General features: G+C 37.2%; 1 protein-coding gene across 1 annotated transcript in view; it reads left to right on the top strand.

Annotated features, from left to right (window-relative positions):
- Positions 1–24663, top strand: part of SCIN (scinderin) — a 1026348-nt gene that overhangs the window by 530772 nt on the left and 470913 nt on the right. Inside the window, exon 6 of the mRNA XM_044066756.1 lies at positions 1677–1809. Within this exon, the coding sequence (XP_043922691.1) occupies positions 1677–1809 (133 nt within the window). The remainder of the gene's footprint in view (positions 1–1676; positions 1810–24663) is intronic.

A 24663-nucleotide genomic window follows, 5' to 3' on the forward strand; every position in this document is an offset into this window, starting at 1 on the left:
GAGGAACTGAAAACTTGTTATGATATTGTTGATTTCCTGGAAATAAAAATTAAGGAGAAGCATTTATGAGACATGCTTTTCCTGTTTCTCTAATGGATGGACTAGATTAAATGTTTGTGTTGGCAATGTCATGATGGGCAAGCAAATAAAGTGCCTTAGAATGTTTTGAAAGTGAAAGAAAGTTAAACCACAATGATATGCTAGTGTTGCACTTTACAGAATGGTCTTGATGAAAATCATCTGAAATAATCAATGAAATCAGAGTTAAATCACACAAATCTAGGGGGATAAATATGGTTTAAGGGATCTTATGCATGAAAGATGACTGTAATAGGGGGGAGTCATGAATTTGCCTCAGCACGGCATTTTCAAGGAGCAACAGTTTGGGCTTGTTTTCTTGTATACTGACAGTAGGATGTGTTGTACAAAAGTACCTGTCATATAAAAGTATCACAATATTATGGATGCTATTAGTAAGGGAGAATGAGAAGACAAATGGTTAAGACAAGTATAAAAATATTACAAACCTGATAATACAGAAGGCAAAATAGTGGTGAAAAAAGAAGGGATGGTACAGATAAATAAGACATTTTTATCTCCTTTGGTAAGTTGCATCTATTTTGTTTTTGACTAATTGAAAAGATCATTCGGGTATGACACAATATACAATTATGGCTATTACCTTTCGAGACTCTATAGTTAACGTATGAAATATGACGCCTTATGTAAAAGATAAATAGAGGGTATAATACTTTATATTTTAATACCAACAAACAATACAGAATGTGACATCATGATGAGTGTTTGTAGTAATTAATGAAGGAAATTGCCTGATAGTGGAAAAAGACATTTATTTTAATTTGTAAAAGATATGAATTATACTCACTGATTTCTTGTTGATGGGATCATGTATTATGAGGTTTAAATCTCAGTAAAGAACATATATATATATATATATATATATATATATATATATATATATATATATATATATATATATTATCAATTAATGAATGCTTCAAAGACTGAACAAAAAGAGAGTGATCATTTTTCAGTGAATCTAAAATGATCAAAGAGTACAAAAAAATAAATGTTTTTTGCAGGGAGCAAATCACCCCTGCTAATTATATATACCAGCTCCAAGACTGTGATATGGGCATATTCCCTAAGGTTATGTCAATTGGTTGAATGACCAAATTGTTAAAACCATTATGGTAAAGACCTTATGGTTGATAATTTGGTTTGCCCTACCGTTCTAAGATTGTGGTGCAGTATGGATTAGAGAATTTGCCCATTTCACCATTATAGGGAAATCTCAGAGTTGGTATAAGAATTAGCAGGGGTGTAGCATTTTATATTATTGGTGGGTGTTGTGTATCTTTATGTCAGTTTTTTGATAACTGCATTGTCGACTATGTGGTCTTCATCATATGGGTTATGACAATCTGTTTTTTTTTTTGATTGTCATAGATCCATTCTCTAAACCTGCTGCAATACCATCTCACACAAAAAGCTGCTGGCTGGCTAAATAACAAGGAAAACAGAAAATCTGCTATTCTTAGCATTTGCTCTAATTAATTGACAAAAAGTATGCGCTGTTTTGAAATGTAACCACATTATATTATGATCAATGTCCAACAGTAATATTTCAGTTTGATTTTTTTTCTTCCCTTCAGGTATCTGATGCTAGTGGATCAATGCAAGTAACAGTAGTTGCACAGGAAAATCCATTCTCACAAGCTATGCTACTGTCTGAAGAATGTTTTATTCTTGATTATGGAGCAGACAAAAAGATCTTTGTATGGAAAGGTGAGGAATGCATTGAAAAGTCTTACAAGAAACATGTTACAGTATAAAATTACTTATGATCATTATGGCAGATCGTAGGTTTACCCCGGGTATCACTTCTGTGTCACTGTTAGACAGAGGCACAGTATACTAACCTCGAAAAAGGGCATAGCAAAATTAATTTAAAATGGGTGGCGAAAGCCAAACATACTCTGGCTAGGCTTATAAATGCCCTAGGGCAGATAGCCTTGTATGAACCTATGCACCTATATGTTTGTCAGAATATTAGCTTCTGTAAGTGATGTATTTAGCTCCACTGAAATCTGTATCACAACAAAAATAACAAAACACACACAATTCCTGAAAACACAGTAGTGAAACTCCCAAAGAACAAAAAAAGCACAAACAAAATACTGTTACTTATTAAATAGCTGTTTTACTAAAAATACAACATTGGCAACATCAGCATTATCTCCTTATAATACACAAAATTTAAAATTTTCTGTGGGTAGGAATTACATGCTGACATAATCTGTACATTGGGTTGTTTTTATTAGTTCTATCTGTACTAAGGTAATTATTTCTGATGCAACAGACATTTTAGGGTGTGTTCTTTTACTGCAGTAGCCATGAAGGAGGGCATGTAATGTGCTAACTTTTTTTCAAATAAAAAATAAAACATTTGTTTGCACTGTAAAATAGCTGAAATACTAAAGTAATGTCTTTCAGCTTTTCCCAGTTAGGGGTCGCCACAGCAGAACTCCAGTCCGCTAATGATTGGCAGTGGATTTTTACGGTGCCGAGTTGCCAGCCCAATGCCCAACCTTCAAAGAAGGCACACCCATTCACGTAGGCATCTACCTGCATGTCTTTAATGTCACTCAACCATGGGGAGGACATGCATACTGTACACAGAAGGCACTCCAGCCAAGAATCAAACTGAAAACTGCTGACACTATTTATAAGACTGACACAGTCAATCAGTAGAACAAACTCAGTTAAATAACTGTCATAAAATCACAGCAAGGATAATGGATGCATACCAAATGTCTTACAGTCAGTCATAATGGCCTTTACCCTATGAATGACTACAGCCATGACAGAAAAAAGTCACACTCTGCACACCCAACCCTTCCACTTGTTTTCAACATGCACCATAGTCCCAGTATCCCAGTGAATACTGCCAGCTGTTTGTTGTAATCATTTTTGTGCTGCAGTTGAAGGCAATCTTGACAATTTGGCCTTATTATCAGAAAAATAGTTTATTCTAATTTATCAGGTCCTTATCAAGCTGTAGGATGGAAACCAATTTCTATGGTTTGACTAGAAGGATAATGCTAAATAATATCATCATATTGATTGTGTCTTTAATGCCCCTTGCTAAAAGAAAGACAGAAGATTTTCTTTTGAGAAAAAATTCTCATACCTTATATAGATTTAGCAACATACTCATTTGACGCATGATCTTAAAAGATGATAACATACTTTTGAGAATGCTCCTAATAGTCCACATTTAGGACAAAAACAAATATTCCAATGTATATTTTATTACTGTATTTTTATTAAGAACTTTGCAAATGAAATATGGATTACAACAGCTTTGTAGTCAACACATTTTAAATAACATCTAGAAGTTTCCTTGAAGGATGATTGTCAAAACCAAAGGATTTATGCAGTTATTTAGACCAGCTATAGGATAAGCAACTCTGCACATTTTGTGGGAAAAATTTCATTACAGAGGTATTTTGATTAAAACAAAGACAAAATTCACAATTTAGTTGCCAATGTATTTGACAATTTAAAACTAAAACAAATCAATAAATAAATAAATAACCAAATAAATAAAGAAAGCTGAATGTCACTTATAATACTGAAAACAACAGATTAACTTAAAAAAAAAAAACTGACACAGAACCTGAAAGTAAAAGACAAGTTTTCAGTCTTTTGTGTTTTATTTTTCAGCTTAGTTACAAAAAGCTGAAAAAATAAAACACAAAAGACCGAAAACTTGTCTTTTAGTGTTGCCTCATAGCAAGAGGTTTTCCTGTTCGATTCTTGACTGGAGGGCCTTCTGTGTAGAGTCTGCATGTCCTCCCCGTGGTTGAGTGGCCTCCGAAAGACATGCGTGAATGGTTGGGCATTGGGCTGGTAACTCGGCACCATAAAATAAAAAAGAAATCTACTGCCAATCATTAGCGGACTGGAGTTCCACTGTGGTGACCCCTAACCGGGTAAAGCCAAAAAGACAAACATTTTTCAGCTTAGTTACAATACAAAACCAACTGAATCTAACTAAGTTTATGATATAAAAGTGCTTAGTTACACAACTTAGCTAAGATGTATGAACTGTTTTGGAGCTTATGATCATATTACTTTTAAACGTGCTGTAAATAAAGAAAACATATCCTGATACATTTAAATAATGGTTAAGACAGGGATATATTTTTCATATGTGACAAGGGTCATTGGCTACAATACCAGCAGGGCCTATTTTCAGTGGAGCATGAGGGAGAAAAGCTCCAAAAGCATTTAACAGAATATAACATAAGTACAGTATGGACTATACAGTATAAATATCCAAGATAATATTCAGTGCTACTGCCAAAGCCCCGCCAAACAATGCAAGTGCAAGTAAATCCAAAAAAAGAGAATGGCAAGACACTGCTATGTTTCGTCAGTCTTTAATGAAACACAGATTTCCAAGGATAAGCGCTTTCGGGTAACAGCCCTTCTTCAGATAAAATAAAAGACATTCAATTCAACAATTTAAACTAACATCCAGCCAATGAGCAATCAGTAAACTGCCCGCCTTTTCCTAAGGGCGGGCTTTATAGGTACCATATCATTAAGACCTGGGCTCCTATGAGCCATCAGCTCTAAAATCCATTTAGATTCTATGGACTCCGTGAGAAGTTTAACATCACCTCCCCTGTTATTCAGCCTTACATTAACTATGGCTCTAAAATGAAATGTATGTGTGGGATTGGTTTCAACGTGCCTATAAAGGGCATTATGTACATCCTTATTTATTATAGAGGACAGGTGTTGAAGCACCCTCACCTTAAACATGTTGTTAGTTTTTCCCACATAGAAATCAGCACACTGTGGGCATTCTGCCATGTAGATCAGGTTAGTGGTCCTACATGTGGCCCTAGCTTTCAAATTGAAAACCCTACCACTTACTGGATGCCTAAAGATGGTATCCCTGTTGATGTATGGGCATGCCTTGCAGATTCCACATGGTGTACTACCTGCTGTTTCCTTAAAGGATTTTTTGGTTAATGTTTTATCCCCACAGAGTAAATCTTTTAAATTTTTGTTCCTCCTATACCCAAAACTAGGACTCTCTCCTATTATGTTCCTTAATTTGCTGTCACTCCTTAAGATGTTCCAATTTCTATTAACTATATCTCTTATGTCTCCAATATTACTACTATAAGTGAAAAATAGTTTAAGGTTATCTGATTTAACATTTGTTGTGAGGGGTACCTTCACTTCACCTTCCATACGTCTAAGCCATGGTTTAAACCTGTTATTCCTTTGTTGCTTACTACTATCTACCATCCTGTTAACTAATCCCTCTCTATAGCCCCTATCTCGAAAACAACGTTTCAAATTGGTCACCTCCTTTTCATATTGGGCATCCTCCAGGCATATCCTGGATGTCCTACTAATCTGCCCCTGGACAATGTTGGGAAATGTAAAACGAGGGTGCATGCTATCATAGCACAACAAGGTGTTCTTCCAACAATCCTTCCTGTGTAGGCTAGATGAAAAACCTTCCTTGGTTTGTGAAATACATACATCAAGGAAGTCTATCTCCGTATAAGAATGTTTCACAGTAAATCTTAAAAACGATGTAGTGGAATGTAAATATGTAACAAACAACTCTAACAAAACAGAACTCCCTCTCCATAAAATTAAAGTATCATCCACAAAATGGGTATATGTTTGTATATATTGCATCCATTCTCTGTTGTTAAAAATGGTGACCTTTTCCCAATATGAGAGGACAAGATTAGCATATGTGTTAGCGCAGGGGGTGCCCATGGCTACCCCCTGAGCTTGTCTATATGTCTGTTTTGCTCCAATGAACACATTGTTTTCCAGAACGATGGTCAATAAAGTCCTAACCAAGGCTATCTTCTCATCAACCTCACCCAAATCCCTCAGAAGTTCACCCATGGCATTAATACCATATTCATTGCTAATCACAGTGAACAGACTGTGAACATCCAGGGTCACCATCAAGAGGCTATCCTGTGGTTTGATGCGATTTACCTCACCTATAATCTTCAAAAAACCACCCGTATCAGTTAATACACTGGTCAATCTTTCAACATATGGCCTGAGAGTGAACTCCAACCAAATGGAGACATTCTCCGTGACCCAACCTCTACCCGAAACTATAGGTCGGAGAGGTGGGTCAATAAGAGATTTATGAATCTTAGGCAAAGCCTTAAAAACTGGTGTAACAGCAGTTTCTATCCATAAAAATTTAAACAAATCCTCACTGATTTTCATGTCAAATAGTAGCAGTTTCAAGCAATTATGTACCTTATCTACCAATAATTTGACACCAAGTGGATTAATCGGAATGTATGTGCTCCTATCTGATAATAATTCTTGTATCTTGTGTTCATACAAAACTGTATCAAGCACCACCACTGCACCTCCTTTAGCAGCCATCTTTATAATTAAATCTTTATTATTACACAAGTCTTGTAAGGCTTTCTGCTGAGCCCATGTTAAATTATGGAACCTATGAAATTGCCCTGTCTGAAAAAATTTCAGCAGGTCTTGCTCACAGCTGTTAATGAACAAACTCATGGCTGGAGAAAAAGGTGGTACATAACAGCTAGGTTGTTTCAAAGTAGCCCTATTCAAATTATTTGTCCCAAAAGCACATTTTAAAGCTAAACTTCTACAAAATAACATCAAATCTAAAACAACCTCATTAAAAACACTGGCCCTACCGGGCACAAAAGTCAAACCTTTGTTTAACACAAAAAGCTCTTCATTCGTCAAAACATGAGAAGATAAGTTATATACAATACCAGTGTCATTACAAAAAGTCACTCTAAAGTCCTCCTCCTCTTGCTTGGATCTCTGCCCTCGCTCAAGGACCGTTTCCAGGCCCCTCGTTTCTTGACTGGTGCTGGTAACTTCTCCAAAAAACGTTGTTGTCCTTGTGTATTTTTGGGGCGCGCCCCCATCCTGACCCCTCCAGAGGCCAACGCCTCAGGCTGAGCAGACAATCTGCCTTCACTCGGATCTGTTAAACTGTGAACCGCTGAACAAGCAGTATTCTCTGTTGTTGCTGAAGCATGTTGGTCATCCGTATTGATGACTGGAGCCCGTGACTCCTCATTAGGTCCGCCTGCATTAATTCCTGATGTATTGGGTCTGTGTGGTCGGCCAATGTTGCTCGATAAAACATCTCCCGTTGGTGCTTCTGGATACTCAGTCAGACTCCTCCCCTCCTGCTGACGTCGAACCGGCTTCCTTGTAGCCCTATCGCTCGTAGTGGAATGTTGTGCTCTATATCTCGGCCAAACAAAGATATTCCCTTGGGTGAAATCTTCGTAGTCCCTCTTTAGTTTATTCACCTTTTGTATACGTAGTTTTTCATCGCTGTCAGACAGCGTGAGATAAAGTTGTTCCAAGTGTGTGAGATGACTGGTCTCACTAAATTCAGTCTCTAGCTTATTCTGTAAAGTCTCCACTTCTTTTTTGAGCTCAACTATCTCTGGGGCAAAGAAACTGTTCAAAAGGTCCATGTACTTAAAACTGGTTTGTATGTTTATGGACTGCCATTGTGCTAACAGTTCAGGGTACCATTCCCCCTGTGTAGGCATACACAGGATCCTCATCCCTCGTGGCACAATACCATATTGCTGACATGCTTCTAAATGGTGGGTCTGCCATTGCAAACGCTGCAGTCTACCCACCTTGTAACTTAAGTCACGTAATAAGTCATCAAAATTTTTGTCTGTGGCAACCGGAATCCTACTGCCTGCCAAATCCACCTTTTGCACAATAAACCCCAGATTGAGTAGGGGATTCTCCTGGAAAATAAAATCTTTAAAGCCTGTACGGGAGAACTCATCTCCTATTCTCCTCATACCGTGACTACCATCAGATGATTTTCCAACAGTCATATTCTCCATAGCATGCATAGCACCGTTGAACAAACACGAACCAATATCCAAGATAATATTCAGCGCTACTGCAAAAGCCCCGCCAAACAATACAAGTGCAAGTAAATCCAAAAAAAGAGAATGGCAAGACACTGCTATGTTTCGTCAGTCTTTAATGAAACACAGATTTCCAAGGATAAGCGCTTTCGGGTAACAGCCCTTCTTCAGATAAAATAAAAGACATTCAATTCAACAATTTAAACTAACATCCAGCCAATGAGCAATCAGTAAACTACCCGCCTTTTCCTAAGGGCGGGCTTCATAGGTACCATATCATTAAGACCTGGGCTCCTATGAGCCATCAGCTCTAAAATCCATTTAGATTCTATGGACTCCATGAGAAGTTTAACATCACCTCCCCTGTTATTCAGCCTTACATTAACTATGGCTCTAAAATGAAATGTATGTGTGGGATTGGTTTCAACGTGCCTATAAAGGGCATTATGTACATCCTTATTTCTTATAGAGGACAGGTGTTGAAGCACCCTCACCTTAAACATGTTGTTAGTTTTGCCCACGTAGAAACCAGCACACTGAGGCATTCTGCCATGTAGATCAGGTTAGTGGTCCTACATGTGGCCCTAGCCTTCAAACTGAAAACCCTACCATGCCCTTTATAGCCACCTACAGCAGATGTTATTTATAGTCATCAGACTCTACATTCTTTCTCTTTTGTTACATATTTTCTTCAAAGATTTGTAAGCACTGTGGTTGATGGGTTGCATTAAATCGCCATCTTTAGTTATGGTGCTATAAAAGAGTTTTCCCGCTTGTTGTGAGTTAGATTCTCATTGTGTCCAAGCTGTGTTAGATCTGGACGCAGCATGTCTTTTACAGTCCAACTCATCTCAAACTCAGAATCAAAACAATCATTGATTTTTTTGTATTTTTGCTGATTTTTATGTCACCTTGATAATCCCCCACTTTCACTTAATTTGTTGTCTATTTGCTTCCCTCAAAAATGTCTATTCGTGCAGCACAATTATAGGAATTCCTGATTTCTCTAAGCATTTATTTCCATTCTGCAACACTCCCCAACAATAGTTTAATATTTCAAGCCCTCCCTTCTGAAGTGCTGTGTTTTAAAATGTGGTATCCAAGAGATGAACCAAAAAAAAAACTAAGGGCACAAACCTAGACTCTCTATGAGATACATTTACTAAGACTGTGTTTGGGATTTCATCATCTACAGAATCTTTCTAAAGGTAGGAGAAAAGTAACAAAATAGAGATCATGCTGTCGTAATAAATGGCTAAGATGTCTGTAAGATCTTTTGCTATGTATACACTACAGAATATGGGCAGCTGACAAGCACTGGGAACATGAGTCAGTGAGTCACAAAGAATTACTGAAAATGAGGAAGTTCTGATCACATGGTATTATCCAACACCAACAGCTAAGAAACTAGAAGCAAGAAAACCATATATAGTAGTCAATGAAAAAAGGACAAAAGCAACATTAATCAGTGAAATTGCTACACATATAGAGATTGTAGTGCACTGCTTACTGAAAGATATATACCAGGATATGTAAGAAGGAACCAAAGCAGTATGGAATTAAGGCTCCCAAATGGTTCCAACACTAGTAGGAGCAACAGGGCTAATGAAAATAATTAGAATTTTCAAGCATACTTGAATATTCAGCCAAATCCATGTAGCTCTATATGAACTGCAGAAAGAGAAAATTCTGGGTACATAGCTGGCAATGAGAAAAGCAGTCCTGACAAACCTGAAGCAATCCTAATTTCATGAACTTTAAATGTACCCTGAGTAAGGAACTGTGTGCATTCCTGTCATAGTATTAGAACCCCCAATCATCTGATGAAATTAAAAAAGAGAGGGACACCACTGAATGTCAAAATATATATGTACATTAAAAGAACTGACATATTGAAAATACAATTACAGTCATATTGGTGCTGTCATCAGATGCAGACTGTAATATATGTCAGCAGATACTAACATGTGGGCAAGCTTCATCCAATCCTACCTCTTCACAAAGAAGTGCACTGAACATTCAGCTACTGTTTTATACCTTTATGGAGTACTGGCTAATCTCTGTAGTAAAGGTCTGACTTCGACCCTTCTTTTGGACTTTTGCATACCACTGTGTTATTCAGTAAATCAAAGAGTGCCTTATGATGCCATCATCCGTTATTAACTTATATAGGGCATCCTAATACCAGCTGAGTATAGAAATGAAGCTGTGCCACAGCTCTGACCCCCACCAAGTGGATGACATAGGAGAAAAAATAATGCATAGTGCCATCAGGAAGTAGTGTTCCTCTCGGAGTCAGTCTGAAGTCATTATTATCATCTCTCTTGTGTTGCTTTCGTGGGTCAGAATGCTGTCACAGCACTACATACAGCTATTGGGTAGTGGCTAAACTGTCATGCAGATTCTACTTGGATTGCTTCTCTGTGTTCTACCTTCAGATAGTAATAATTCTACAACAGCATCTCTGTACTTAGGGACAGCCTCAGAACATTAAATACCACCAGCAAGGCACAGTACAGCTGTCAGATCAGAGCAATGGCCCTAATAAAGAGAAAAACTACAGGACAGACTGATGTTAGCACTACATCTCAGCATCAGGGAAAACTACAAATATTAATTCTATGCCCTCTCATCATATATATTCCACATGACCTAATTATGGAGTGTCACATGCTGCTTCTAAGAGTAGCAGAGATGTCAAGCTGGGCATCCTTTTTATATTTTTTCTGTGATACTGGACTAGGTTATACTCATGCCACAGCACTGCATACAGCAATCTGTAAGGACCATATCTGACAGACACACAAGTCAGAGCACTTTTCAGTACCATAGCTGCAGGTTGGAATCGTGCCATATGATTAAATACTACAATTACTAAATAACATGTCTAACAGACAGAGGCATTGCATATTCATGATTTGCATAAAATTCAGGAAAAAATTGATAATCTATGCAGAAAATGTGTTATAAACAGGGTTCACCTGCAACCATTGTACTAATGTTGCTTTTTCCTCAAAGAAACCAACAAATATTCACAAACTTCCATCATCCCTTCCAAACATTAATACTAAAAGTAACTTCAGTGTGTCTGTACTACAGCAGTTGCCTCAGGCCATGTGTTGCAGTTCACGACATGTCTGAACTGAAGTTTCATCATGTGATTATGTTTGGCTGTAATGCAAACAGGACAAAGTTGACATTTAGTTTGTACTTTGCACGTAAGACAGATCATAACTCTAAGCAGTGGCATTGTCATAGTAAATTTAGTGTGGTGGGTAAGTAAAGACAAAAGTTGTTCTGTAATTGTTTGGCTTAGCAGTAGCATGAAAAATATTTGGGTATTTTAATTGCCTTTTTGTTTGGGAAACCTTTTTTTTGAGGGATTTGGGTGAGGTTGATGAGAAGATAGCCTTGGTTAGGACTTTATTGACCATCGTTCTGGAAAACAATGTGTTCATTGGAGAAAAACAGACATATAAACAAGCTCAGGGTAGCTATGGCACCCTCGCGCTAACACATATGCTAATCTTGTCCTCTCATATTGGGAAAAGGTCACCATTTTTAACAACAGAGAATGGATGCAATATATACAAACATATACCCGTTTTGTGGATGATATTTTTATTTTATGGAGAGGGAGTTCTGTTTTGTTAGAGTTGTTTGTTACATATTTACATTCCACTACATCGTTTTTAAGATTTACTGTGAAACATTCTTATACGGAGATAGACTTCCTTGATGTATGTATTTCACAAACCAAGGAAGGTTTTTCATCTAGCCTACACAGGAAGGATTGTTGGAAGAACACCTTGTTGTGCTATGATAGCATGCACCCTCGTTTTACATTTCCCAATATTGTCCAAGGGCAGATTAGTAGGACATCCAGTATATGCCTGGAGGATGCCCAATATGAAAAGGTGGTGACCAATTTGAAACGTTGTTTTCGAGATAGGGGCTATAGAGAGGGATTAGTTAACAGGATGGTAGATAGTAGTAAGCAACAAAGGAATAACAGGTTTAAACCATGGCTTAGACGTATGGAAGGTGTAGTGAAGGTACCCCTCACAACAAATGTTAAATCAGATAACCTTAAACTATTTTTCACTTATAGTAGTAATATTGGAGACATAAGAGATATAGTTAATAGAAATTGGAACATCTTAAGGAGTGACAGCAAATTAAGGAACATAATAGGAGAGAGTCCTAGTTTTGGGTATAGGAGGAACAAAAATTTAAAAGATTTACTCTGTGGGGATAAAACATTAACCAAAAAATCCTTTAAGGAAACAGCAGGTAGTACACCATGTGGAATCTGCAAGGCATGCCCATACATCAACAGGGATACCATCTTTAGGCATCCAGTAAGTGGTAGGGTTTTCAATTTGAAGGCTAGGGCCACATGTAGGACCACTAACCTGATCTACATGGCAGAATGACTACAGTGTGCTGGTTTCTACGTGGGAAAAACTAACAACATGTTTAAGGTGAGGGTGCTTCAACACCTGTCCTCTATAAGAAATAAGGATGTACATAATGCCCTTTATAGGCACGTTGAAACCAATCCCACACATACATTTCATTTTAGAGCCATAGTTAATGTAAGGCTGAATAACAGGGGAGGTGATGTTAAACTTCTCACGGAGTCCATAGAATCTAAATGGATTTTAGAGCTGATGGCTCATAGGAGCCCAGGTCTTAATGATATGGTACCTATGAAGCCCGCCTTTAGGAAAAGGCGGGTAGTTTACTGATTGCTCATTGGCTGGATGTTAGTTTAAATTGTTGAATTGAATGTCTTTTATTTTATATGAAGAAGGGCTGTTACCCGAAAGCGCTTATCCTTGGAAATCTGTGTTTCATTAAAGACTGATGAAACGTAGCAGTGTCTTGCCATTCTCTTTTTTTGGATTTACTATACAGTATAAAAAAGCATAAATATAGAATTTAAAATACAAATACAAAATCAGAGAGTATATATATGTTTAAAAAACACAAATGTTAAAATATAGATAAAGTAAAAAGTAATACAGAGAATATAATTAAAAGTACAAGTCATAAAGTGTTTATACAAGTTTAGTGTTTTTCTAACAATAATGTTAGTGGTCAGAGGTGATAGTAGATGAGAGTGAAGGGCGGTTTGAAAGAGACAACAGTATAATTTAGGTAGGAAGGGAGCAGGAATAGTCCCAGTTTGAGATAAGTTAAGAATGGAGGAGAGATCTGAAATTAGAGTGGTTGTGAGTAAAGCAGAGGGGGAGGATTCCATAGTTTAGCTAAGGAGTGTGATAGAAGTAATTGGCCAAGAGGGCATAGGGTTTTACAGATTTTAAGGAAGTTTTCATTTAAGATTACAACTGGGGAGGTAAGGGGTTAAAATAGATGAAAGAGAGGGGCAGATGGAGTTGGAATATGAGTTTGTGAGCAGTGGTGAGTTGTATGAATTTCAGGTAATTAGAAGCTCAAGCCAGTTTAGGGAGTGGAGGGAATGGCAGTGATGGGACCCTGTAGCAAATTTGCAGACTTTGTTATAGCAGGATTATTATAGAACAGTTATTGAATAGTTGTTCTTTTCTAATATATAGCAATATCAAGGTTAGTATATATGAATAGTGAAGGTGGGAGCACACACACACACACACACACACACACACACACACACACACACACACACACACACACACACACATAAGAAACACAAACATACACACACACACACACACACACACACACACACACACACACACACACACATACACACACACACACACACACACACACACACACACACACACACACACACACACACACACACACACACACACACAATGTATAGAAAGAGATGCAAAAACACACAACAAACACAACAGCAACTCTATATCCAATTGATTACTATACACTTGCAAACATAAATAATCATATGACAAAATAAATTCAGTACAGAAAACAAACACAACTTATCTTTGTTCAAAGAAAAACTCAGTAACAGCTATGCTTCTGAACTAAGAATGAAAGAAGCATCCATAACACATCACTGCATCTTCACTGCCACATGCCTTGCTGTTCTGCATGGTTAGCTGACACTAGAAAGAATTACTGTGGGGTGAGACCTGCATGATCTTATTTGCTCACGTTCATGTTCTAAAAAAGTGCAAAAGATCTGTAAAAGTTCAGGACAGCACTGGACATTACATCTGCATTTTTTTCTCCACCTACAGCAGATGTTATTTATAGTCATCACACTCTACATTCTTTCTCTTTTGTTACATATTTTCTTCAAAGATTTGTAAGCACTGTGGTTGATGGGTTGCATTAAATCGCCATATTTAGTTATGGTGCTATAAAAGAGTTTTCCCGCTTGTTGTGAGTTAGATTCTCATTGTGTCCAAGCTGTGTTAGATCTGGACGCAGCATGTCTTTTACAGTCCAACTCATCTCAAACTCAGAATCAAAACAATAATTGATTTTTTTGTATTTTTGCTGATTTTTATGTCGCCTTGATAATTCCCCACTTTCACTTAATTTGTTCTCTATTTGCTTCCCTCATCATGTCTACTCGTGCAGCACAATTATAGGAATTCCTGATTTCTCTAAGCATTTATTTCCATTCTGCAACACTCCCCAACACTAGTTTAGTATTTCAAGCCCTCCCTTTTGAAGTGTTGTGTTTTAAAATGTGGTATCCAAGAGATGAACCAAAAAAAAAACTAAGGGCACAAACCTAGACTGTCTCTGAGATACATTTACTAAGACTGTGTTTGGGATTTCAACATCTGCAGAATGTTTCTAAAGGTAGGAGAAAAGTAACAAAATAGAGATCATGCTGTCGTAATAAATGGCTAAGATGTCTGTAAGATCTTTTGCTATGTATACACTATAGAATATGGGCAGCTGACAAGCACTGGGAACAAGAGTCAGTGAGTTACAAAGAATTACTGAAAATGAGGAAGTTCTGATCACATGGTATCATCCAACACCAACAGCTAAGAAACTAGAAGCAAGAAAACCATATATAGTAGTCAATGAAAAAAGGACAAAAGCAACATTAATCAGTGAAATTGCTACACATATAGAGATTATAGTGCACTGCTTACTGAAAGATATATACCAGGATATGTAAGACGGAACCAAAGCAGTATGTAATTAAGGCTCCCAAATGGTTCCAACACTAGTAGGAGCAACAGGGCTAATGAAAAGAATTAGAATTTTCAAGCATACTTGAATATTCAGCCAAATCCATGTAGCTCTATATGAACTGCGGAAAGAGAAAATTCTGGGTACATAGCTGGCAATGAGAAAAGCAGTCCTGACAAACCTGAAGCAATCCTAATTTCATGAACTTTAAATGTACCCTGAGTTAGGAACTGTGTGCATTCCTGTCATAGTATTAGAACCCCCAATCATCTGATGAAATTAAAAAAGAGAGGGACACCACTGAATGTCAAAATATATATGTACATTAAAAGAACTGACATATTGAAAATAAAATTACAGTCATATTGGTGCTGTCATCAAATGCAGACTGTAATATATGTCAACAGATACTAACATGTGGGCAAGCTTCATCCAATCCTACCTCTTCACAAAGAAGTGCACTGGACATTCAGCTACTGTTTTTTACCTTTATGGAGTACTGGCTAATCTCTGTAGTAAAGGTCTGACTTTGACCCTTCTTTTGGACTTTTGCATACCACTGTGTTATTCAGTAAATCAAAGAGTGCCTTATGATGCCATCATCCATTATTAACTTATATAGGGCATCCTAATACCAGCTGAGTATAGAAATGAAGCTGTGCCACAGCTCTTACCCCCACCAAGTGGATGACATAGGAGAAAAAATAATGCATAGTGCCATCAGGAAGTAGTGTTCCTCTCGGAGTCAGTCTGAAGTCATTATTATCATCTCTCTTGTGTTGCTTTCTTGGGTCAGAATGCTGTCACAGCACTACATACAGCTATTGGGTAGTGGCTAAACTGTCATGCAGATTCTACTTGGATTGCTTCTCTGTGTTCCACCTTCAGATAGTAATAATTCTACAACAGCATCTTAGGGACAGCCTCAGAACATTAAATACCACCAGCAAGGCACAATACAGCTGTCAGATCAGAGCAATGGCCCTAATAAAGAGAAAAACTACAGGACAGACTGATGTTAGCACTACATCTCAGCATCAGGGAATACTACAAATATTAATTCTATGCCCTCTCATCATATATATTCCACATGACCTAATTATGGAGTGTCACATGCTGCTTATAAGAGTAGCAGAGATGTCAAGCTGGGCATCCTTTTTATATTTTTTCTGTGATACTGGACTAGGTTATACTCATGCCACAGCACTGCATACAGCAATCAGTAAGTACCATATCTGACAGAGACACAAGTCAGAGCGCTTTTCAGTACCATAGCTGCAGGTTGGAATCGTGCCATATGATTAAATACTACAATTACTAAATACTATGTCTAACAGACAGGCATTGCATATTCATGATTTGCATAAAATTCAGGAAAAAATTGATAATCTACGCAGAAAATGTGTTGTAAACAGGGTTCAGCTGCAACCATTGTGCTAATGTTGCTTTTTCCTCAAAGAAACCAACAAATATTCACAAACTTCCATCATCCCTTCCAAACATTAATACTAAAAGTAACTTCAGTGTGTTTGTACTAGATCAGTTGCCTCAGGCCATGTGTTGTAGTTCACGACATGTCTGAACTGAAGTTTCATCATGTGATTATTTTTGGCTATAATGCAAACAGGACAAAGTTGACATTTAGTTTGTACTTTGCACGTAAGACAGATCATAACTCTACGCAGTGGCATTGTCATAGTAAATTTAGTGTGGTGGGTAAGCAAAGACAAAAGATGTACTGTAATTGGTTGGCTTAGCAGTAGCACCTGCAATAACACTAAAAATAAAGAAAAACTATTCATGGATCTTCTTAATTGCTAAGACTGACCAGCATGCAGACAGCAGGAGCATTGCTCTCAGTCATAAAGTTTTATTGCAACACTTTATGTCACAAGTATTCAGCTGACAATATAGTAATATTTGCTTTTACTGGTTCCCAAATGTTAACTAATCCGCATGCCTCAAGTTTTGAAATTGCTGCTCAATCAGTAGTTCCCTTGGAGATATGAATGATACTTTCACACACTAAAATGTCTATTGATTTTTAAAAAGTCTGCTTGGTTTCACTTATTATGTTCCTTTCTACTTTTCTGAGTGGTTTCTAATGAACTTTATATCTCCCCGTATATTTAAAATACACTTTTGCATTTCTGCTGGTCAATTATTCTGTGTGCTTTACTACTGAAGAAAAGTTGTTGTTATTGTTATTTTTATGATTATTATTATTATTAATGTTGTTATTATCACTGCTGTCATCATCATCATCATCATTTCTCCTATTATCTTTACTCTGCCCAGTCTTCAGTTTCTTTGCATTGCATCAAGATTCAATGCAGAAATTAAAGAAATTCCGGAAATTCGTCTTGGCAAATGTTGATCTCCAGAACATTTGCCAGGTTGGCTTCTGTATACCCACTAGTTTGACTGGGTACTTAAGGTGAAATTAGATACCAAAATTAGAATTGGTACTTATTAGCTAACTCTTTGGCTTGGAAGCAGGTTAAGTTAAATGGTATCACATTTGATATGCATCAACACAGGTATCTGCAAAACAAATCACATATACAGTACCACATAATGCTATGAATAAATTAAGTTGAATTTTTTTTCCATAGTACCTCAGTTGGTTGCCATATAGGGGAATGGAAGGTACCATAGAAGAAAATTGACACATTTAAACAATTAATAAGAGGAAGCAGTAATGGTGTTATGGACATTTGGAAACTTCTGTCATTACAATGCTCTAAGAATTGGTCGAACATAGTTACAAAAGTTCATATGTACAAATATTTTCAGCTGCTTTCCAAGATTAAAGACTTTAAGTTATAAATTAAATAAGAGACGTATCCTATTTTTTCAAGGACAAGCTGTATATTCTATAAATGCAATCTGCTAATTGAGTTATAAATGATCAATTGTTAAAAAAGAAAAAGAAAAGAATGGATACATACAAATAAGAGGTTTTATATATTGCCAACATGGAGGCTGTACATGTCCATGCAAAGTACCAACCATAGCTATCTGGCATCTTGCAATAAAGATGTTTTGGGCCACAGTGTATAATTTGACAACACTAATCATCATTCAGATTTGTCAGTGAACTCTAGGGTACAAGAAACACCACTAGGCGACAGAGCAGAATAAATACAGCTCATTGAGCATTTTCATTATGGCATCCTACATGAAGAGTTCATTAATAATAAACAGATCATCAGAGTATTAAGGACTTTAATCTGTCTGACTTTGAGCTACATACTGACGTAGATAACTCCTTTAGCAAAGATTACCACATGACCTCAAAACATTTTTTTTTAATTTAGAGTACATTTTAACCAAGATATTCCAGCTCTCTTGGAAACAAAGGATATGAGACATTTTTTTCAAGAACCACAAAATGAACCCTTTGTCAAAAATGTGTTGGGACTGATTATCTGTCTAATAGTGAAGAGAGTTATTAAATGCTGTAATTTACACTCCTTGGACTAATAAAACTGATTAGGTTAATTCTTTGGGCATGTATGGCACTAATCTTGTGGTACTGAGATGTGTTTATGTTAGACTGAACATACCTGATTCAACCATTAACACTTTGAATTGTTGTGGAACTATAACCTCCACAATGTATTATTTTAATCCAGAAGACAGGCTAAAAATACAGTTTAACTAAAGAAATCTGTTAATGTGTAAAATCTTTACACACCTGTAGCTGTAGCATTTTTTTCATGTAAAGCAGACCGAGAGGGCAATAATTGTTGCTACAGAAATGATTATTAAAGGATGTATTACACTACACTGAGTGATAAGAATGGCTATCAATATGCTTAGGTAAGGTAGTTTGTAACTTTTCATTATGTAAATATTTGACTTGCTTTAAGGGGGAGCTGCTAGTTTACATTTTCCAAGTCTAATGATAGTCGGATTATACAACCCGAATCTCAAAAATTAGTTGTTTATACATTCTCAGAAATTCACAAGGATTTACAAACCTATCCTTAGGAAATCCATTAAGTCAGTCCTGAATGGTTTTCAACCAAGCACTGGCCTTTTTTTTTAAATCTTATTTTCAAGAAGTATTTCAATGGGAGTGAATCATACGTAAAGGACACATCTGACATTACCCAAAAGTATAAAGATCTCTCTAGGTATAATGAACATTTTTAGGCTACTTTAGATGTTCATAGTTTGTTTTCTAGTGTTCTACTTGATGTAGATTAACAGTGGCACTTTTCTTGGCAAAAGAGCCTTACACTTCTTTTGTTTTGCACTTCTGATTTTTTTTTAAAAAATAATTTGTGTCTTTAAAAAATACTTTATTGCAGAAGCAAAGACAGTTATGGAGGGGCCATTTGCTGAACCCAAATTATCCTTTCAGCCTTCAGTAAGGCTTTTCTCACTAAGCTAAACTTCGACCCTAAATACCCCATACAAGATGCAATGATGTCAGTGAAGTTTATCTGGATGTTCTAGCATATACACATGATACTTTGCATATAATCTCTTGTACTTTCAGGCATTTTTTATCCTTAGCATAGAATTCCTAGTTTCTAAATTAGCCATAGGTGTGAGTGTGCATGCACGTTTGTATTACAGAAGAACAGTTATGGCAGGGCTAGCCACCTAGCACTGTGAAACGTGGGTGTAGATGATTGCCACTGGTGAAGTGCCACCTTGACCCCATGTGCAAAAAAGGGAAAAAAAAGGGCTATGGATGGATGGATAAAATTCCTATCTTCCACATGGGATCCTTAGTCATGAGGGTGGATAAAAGCATTTTCTAAAGAATACAAGCTGGAGCTGCTCAATTCTTCCCTCTGCTGGCTCTTATGGGTCACAAACATCCAAATGGTAACTTTACTTCTGTACCAGAAGGGTAGATCCTATCCCCTCATCTTGTTGCACATTGCATTGCAGAGCATATCACTAGTCACAAAAATGTAAATGTGCTCAGTTTATTGACGTATACAGTAGTTAATTTTGTCTTCACCTCAACAATCATTGGGTCTCTTGAGATGAACTGCTAGTTGTCATTTTTTTTTACTAACTGAACTGGTAAGGGGGTCTACACTTTAAGAAGAAAAACTACTGTAAAGAGTAAAGTAGTGATATCTTAGCCAAACACTATTGTTGCAGATGTACAACAATGGTCATTTCTGGCTTTTCATGGTTTACACATCTCAAGCTAGCTGCAGATGGTATCACCATCCCCATCAGCATTCTCATCAATAAATCTATCCAGGAATCTTATGTCCCCAAATTATGGTGTGCTGCCTTCATCTTGCCCCTCCACAAAGGAGGCAAAAACAATAGCATCTCTAACTTCTGACCAATAGCCATTCCTTCCCCAATTTCAAAAATCCTTGAAAAATGCATCTACCTGCAACTCATGCCCTACCTCATCAATAATCAACTCCTCAGCACTACACAACATGGCTTCCGTCCTGGCCATAGTACAATAACTGCTCTCCTCTCTTTTTTAGACATAGTTAACCATGCCCGTGACTCGAGAGAAATTGTCTCCACTGTCCTTCTCGATCTATCCAAGGCATTTGACACTGTCTCCCACACCCATCTTCTGAATCACCTCTCTAACCTCAGCCTCTCCCAAAAATTCCTTACATGGTTCAATAGTTATCTCTCTGACAGATCTCAGGCTGTGAAATGGCAAACTGGTACCTCAACCTTCCTACCTACCCCAACAGGGGTTCCCCAGGCGTCTATACTCGGACCAATGATCTTCAGTATATTCATCAATGGTTTTCACTCTGCGATTCCTAGCACTCAAATAGTGCAATATGCAGATGACTCCACCTTAGTCTGCTCTGCTCTTAGCCTTCCAAGCTCCAGGCTAAAACCCAAATAGCCTTTACAACTACAGAGAACTGGATGCTTCAAAACCATCTCTCCCTTAATGCCAACAAATCCAAAATACTTCTTTTCTCCTCCTCAAAAGCCCTCCCTCTCAACAAACAATCCTTCAATACCATCAGCTATACCAACTTCACTATTGAAGTTGTTCCTTTTGCTAAACTTCTTGGGGTTACCATGGATGAACACCTGAAATTCGATACACATGTCCAACTAAATATTAAGAAAACCCATCAGAAACTTGGTATGCTATACTGAAACTCTCACTTTCTCCCTCTACAAGACAAACTCTCACCACTACCTACTTACTACCATCACTACTGTATGGTACTCCACTACTAAGCAACCTCTCTTCCACCATCTCTGGAAAACTAGAAATCCATTACAACAAAATCTCTAAATTCGCTACTAAATCTAACCATTCCTCCCACCATTGTACCTCCCTCCATATGCTAAACTGGCTAGAGCTTCCCAACTACCTTGACTACCTCCAACTCACTACAGCCCACAAATTAATCTTTAAACCTACTGCATGCCCTGCCCTAATAATCTTATCATTTTACACACCTCTTAGACCCCTAAGATCTGCCCAACAAAATCTACTTTCTGTATACAAACCAAAACATCCCGCTGGCCAGCTTCTCCTATCCTTTTCCTTAGCCAAAAAATGGAACACTCTCCCACCCCCTCTATGAATCTCTAAAAACTCTGAACACTTCAAATCTCTGCTGCACTCCTACCTCTCTCATAACTGGAAATGCAACTGCATTCTACCTACCTAATCCTGCTATTGTCTCCTACTCACGTACTTCCACATCTATCTCTACACCCTGCTGATGTTCCTCTTCAGCTGCCCCTCTCTGAATCCAACATAATATAACAACCAAACCTGAATGTATATAATGTAAATGCTGTACATAGCTTTCTATCTCTACTCTTTCCTAGATGATACTAAGGTAATTATCTATGTTATGTGTGTACTCCACTTTGGCTACAGAACAACTGCCTCTTTCTCCTCCGTACTTCTGCCTCTCTCTGCTTACACAAGAATCTATTTCTGCTAAACATCTACCTCCTTCTCTACTGCTCAACTACCTCTCTCTTCTTCCACCACTATCTTGAATGTATACATTGTATACACAGTACTGTCCTCCATTATTTCTCCTACTTTCTACAAAACCAATAATTACTGCTGTCTTTCAAAATTTTGAGTCTTTGAAACTACCAACAGAAAAAGTTACAATTTGGTAGTTATTAGTATTTTGTTCGGATAATTCTGCTGCCTCAGTTCAACCATATGCTGTACAAATGGCTCTCTAATCAACTATGTCTGTATGTCATGAAGAGCGCTCATCTTTTGCATTTGTAATTCACTACATCTCTGTACATAATTCTAGGATTGTAATTGTAAGTTTTAATTTACTTGTGTGTAATGTGGAGCTTTTTCCCCGGACCTCCACTGAAAATGGGCTCCTTGAGCCCAGTAGACCTCCCCGGTCATCAAACTGGAAATAAATAAATAAATAAATAATTAGCAACATGGAAAATGATTGCATCAAACCAGACCCCCTATAGTTTGCAAACAATGTTATCCTCTTCTATGCATTTGAGTTTATATTTCAACTCCTACATCAATTTTCACATATCCACTTAAAGAGCATATTTATAAAACAACAAGTAATGTGTCCAGCTTTAACCAAGAGATATTCATTACTATCCTATCATCTATTAACTGCAACATCCTAACAATTCTCCCCTTAGATGACGCTGTATATTAATTCATTACAACTTTCCTAAATATTCTTGCAGCTCCTAGAAGGAAGACACACTAAAAAATAATGTAATTTAGCTATCCAAAAAGAGTAGAATACTAATGCAGGCAGAGAAAAAGCGTAGAAAAAAATGGCAAAAAATAAAAATACTACTATATCTCAAAAACTTCAGAATGCTGTTCAACCATACTAAAAAGCAAATAAATGAAGACAAAAACTGTACTATAACAGCATTCAGAACAACAGCAAACACAACCCTAAAAAATTCTGTTCAGCCATTAAAGAAATCTTATATGCCAGACAAAGATTCAACCCTATCCCCTCTTCCAATAACTCACCATCCAAAGCAGCAATAGAATTCAACTGTTATTTCATATATATTATAGCATCACTAACCAAGGATTCCCCAACATCTATTCCCAGCCCTGACAAACAGCCACATATCACCACATCCACTTTCACCTTCAAACCTGTGCCCACATCCTATACAAAACTACTCTAAAGACAAATTCAAACCTACCTGTACATCAGCTGATGACCTTCCAAGTGAGTACCTTAAATAGCAATCAACAGCATTGCCTATCCTGTCTCAATCCTTATAAATAGGGTAATCCAGGACCCCCCCCCCCTCTCTCTGTAAAAAAATCAAACATTATCCCTCTAAACAAAGAAAAAAATTCAACAGACAACTCTAACTTTAGGCCAACAACAATCTTATCACCTCTCCAAAATACTTGAAAAGTGTATTCATAAACAATTGTTAAATTATCTCCAGCAGGAAAACTCCATTCCCTCGCACAATACACTGTCTGTCCCTCCCATGTAACTAACACTGAAGTTCTGACCTTTATAGATACTGTCAGTAAAGCTAGAAATAACAGCAAACTAGTTGCCTTCTTATTTGTAAACTTATTTAAAGCTTTCAGCACAGTCTGTCACAGCAAACTTCTACTTGACATGACCTCACTAGGTCTATCTCAGCCCACTTTTCTTCCCTACTATGGTTAAAAGCTACTCATCCAATAGGTATTAGTCAGTAAAATGGCACTCCACCCTCTCTCCATACCTCACAGTCACCACTGGTATACAACAAACTTCAATCCTTGGTCCCATCCTCTTTAACATTCTCACCAACCCACTCCACACAACTACACAACTGGCTTCAATAATACAATATTCAGATAACTCCACACTCATATGCATCTCTGACAATCTGGTATATCTCAGAAAATACTCAGGAAGCTTTAATATCTCACAACTGATACTAAAAAAAACTACTACATTTTTCCCCATGTCCCTCTCTTATGAAAAAAAAGTAAACAAAAGTTAAAATCCTCTTGTCTTAATACAACCATTGAAGTCAATTTTCCTAGGAGACTCTTAGGAATGATAGTGGATAATAATGCTAAATTTGACCTGCATATACTCAACTGCACTAAAAAATCATTAAGAACTAAGGATGCCTTATGGAGCCAAAGACTTTCTCACTAAAGCAACTAAAAACTGCACTTGCTACTACTTACCTCCTCCCCTCATTACATTGCAAAAATCAAAACTTGAACAATGCTATAATAAAATTTACAGCAAATACTCCTTTCAGAACCTGTCACTGTACAGTACTAAAAAGCCTGAATTGGTTAGAACTACCCTGTCAAATAACATATGCACAGGTTTCTCCCACCTATAAAATGATCTAGTATCCAACTGCTTCTCCAGTACTAAATACCATTCTACACAACTCTGTTCCCAATCACTTATTACAATCCAGTTACCAAAACCTGTCTACAAACCTATCAAATCTGCTGGGCATGGTCTCTACTCATACTAAGTTGTTGCTAAGAACTGTAACTTCTTACCTGTATCCATCAGCTCAATATCCTCTGTCAGTTCCTTTACAAGCATTCTGCAAG

The sequence above is a fragment of the Protopterus annectens genome, chromosome 3.part1 (assembly GCF_019279795.1).
Source record: "Protopterus annectens isolate FY-2018-M chromosome 3.part1, PAN1.0, whole genome shotgun sequence".
NCBI classification, from domain to species: Eukaryota; Metazoa; Chordata; order Ceratodontiformes; family Protopteridae; genus Protopterus; species Protopterus annectens.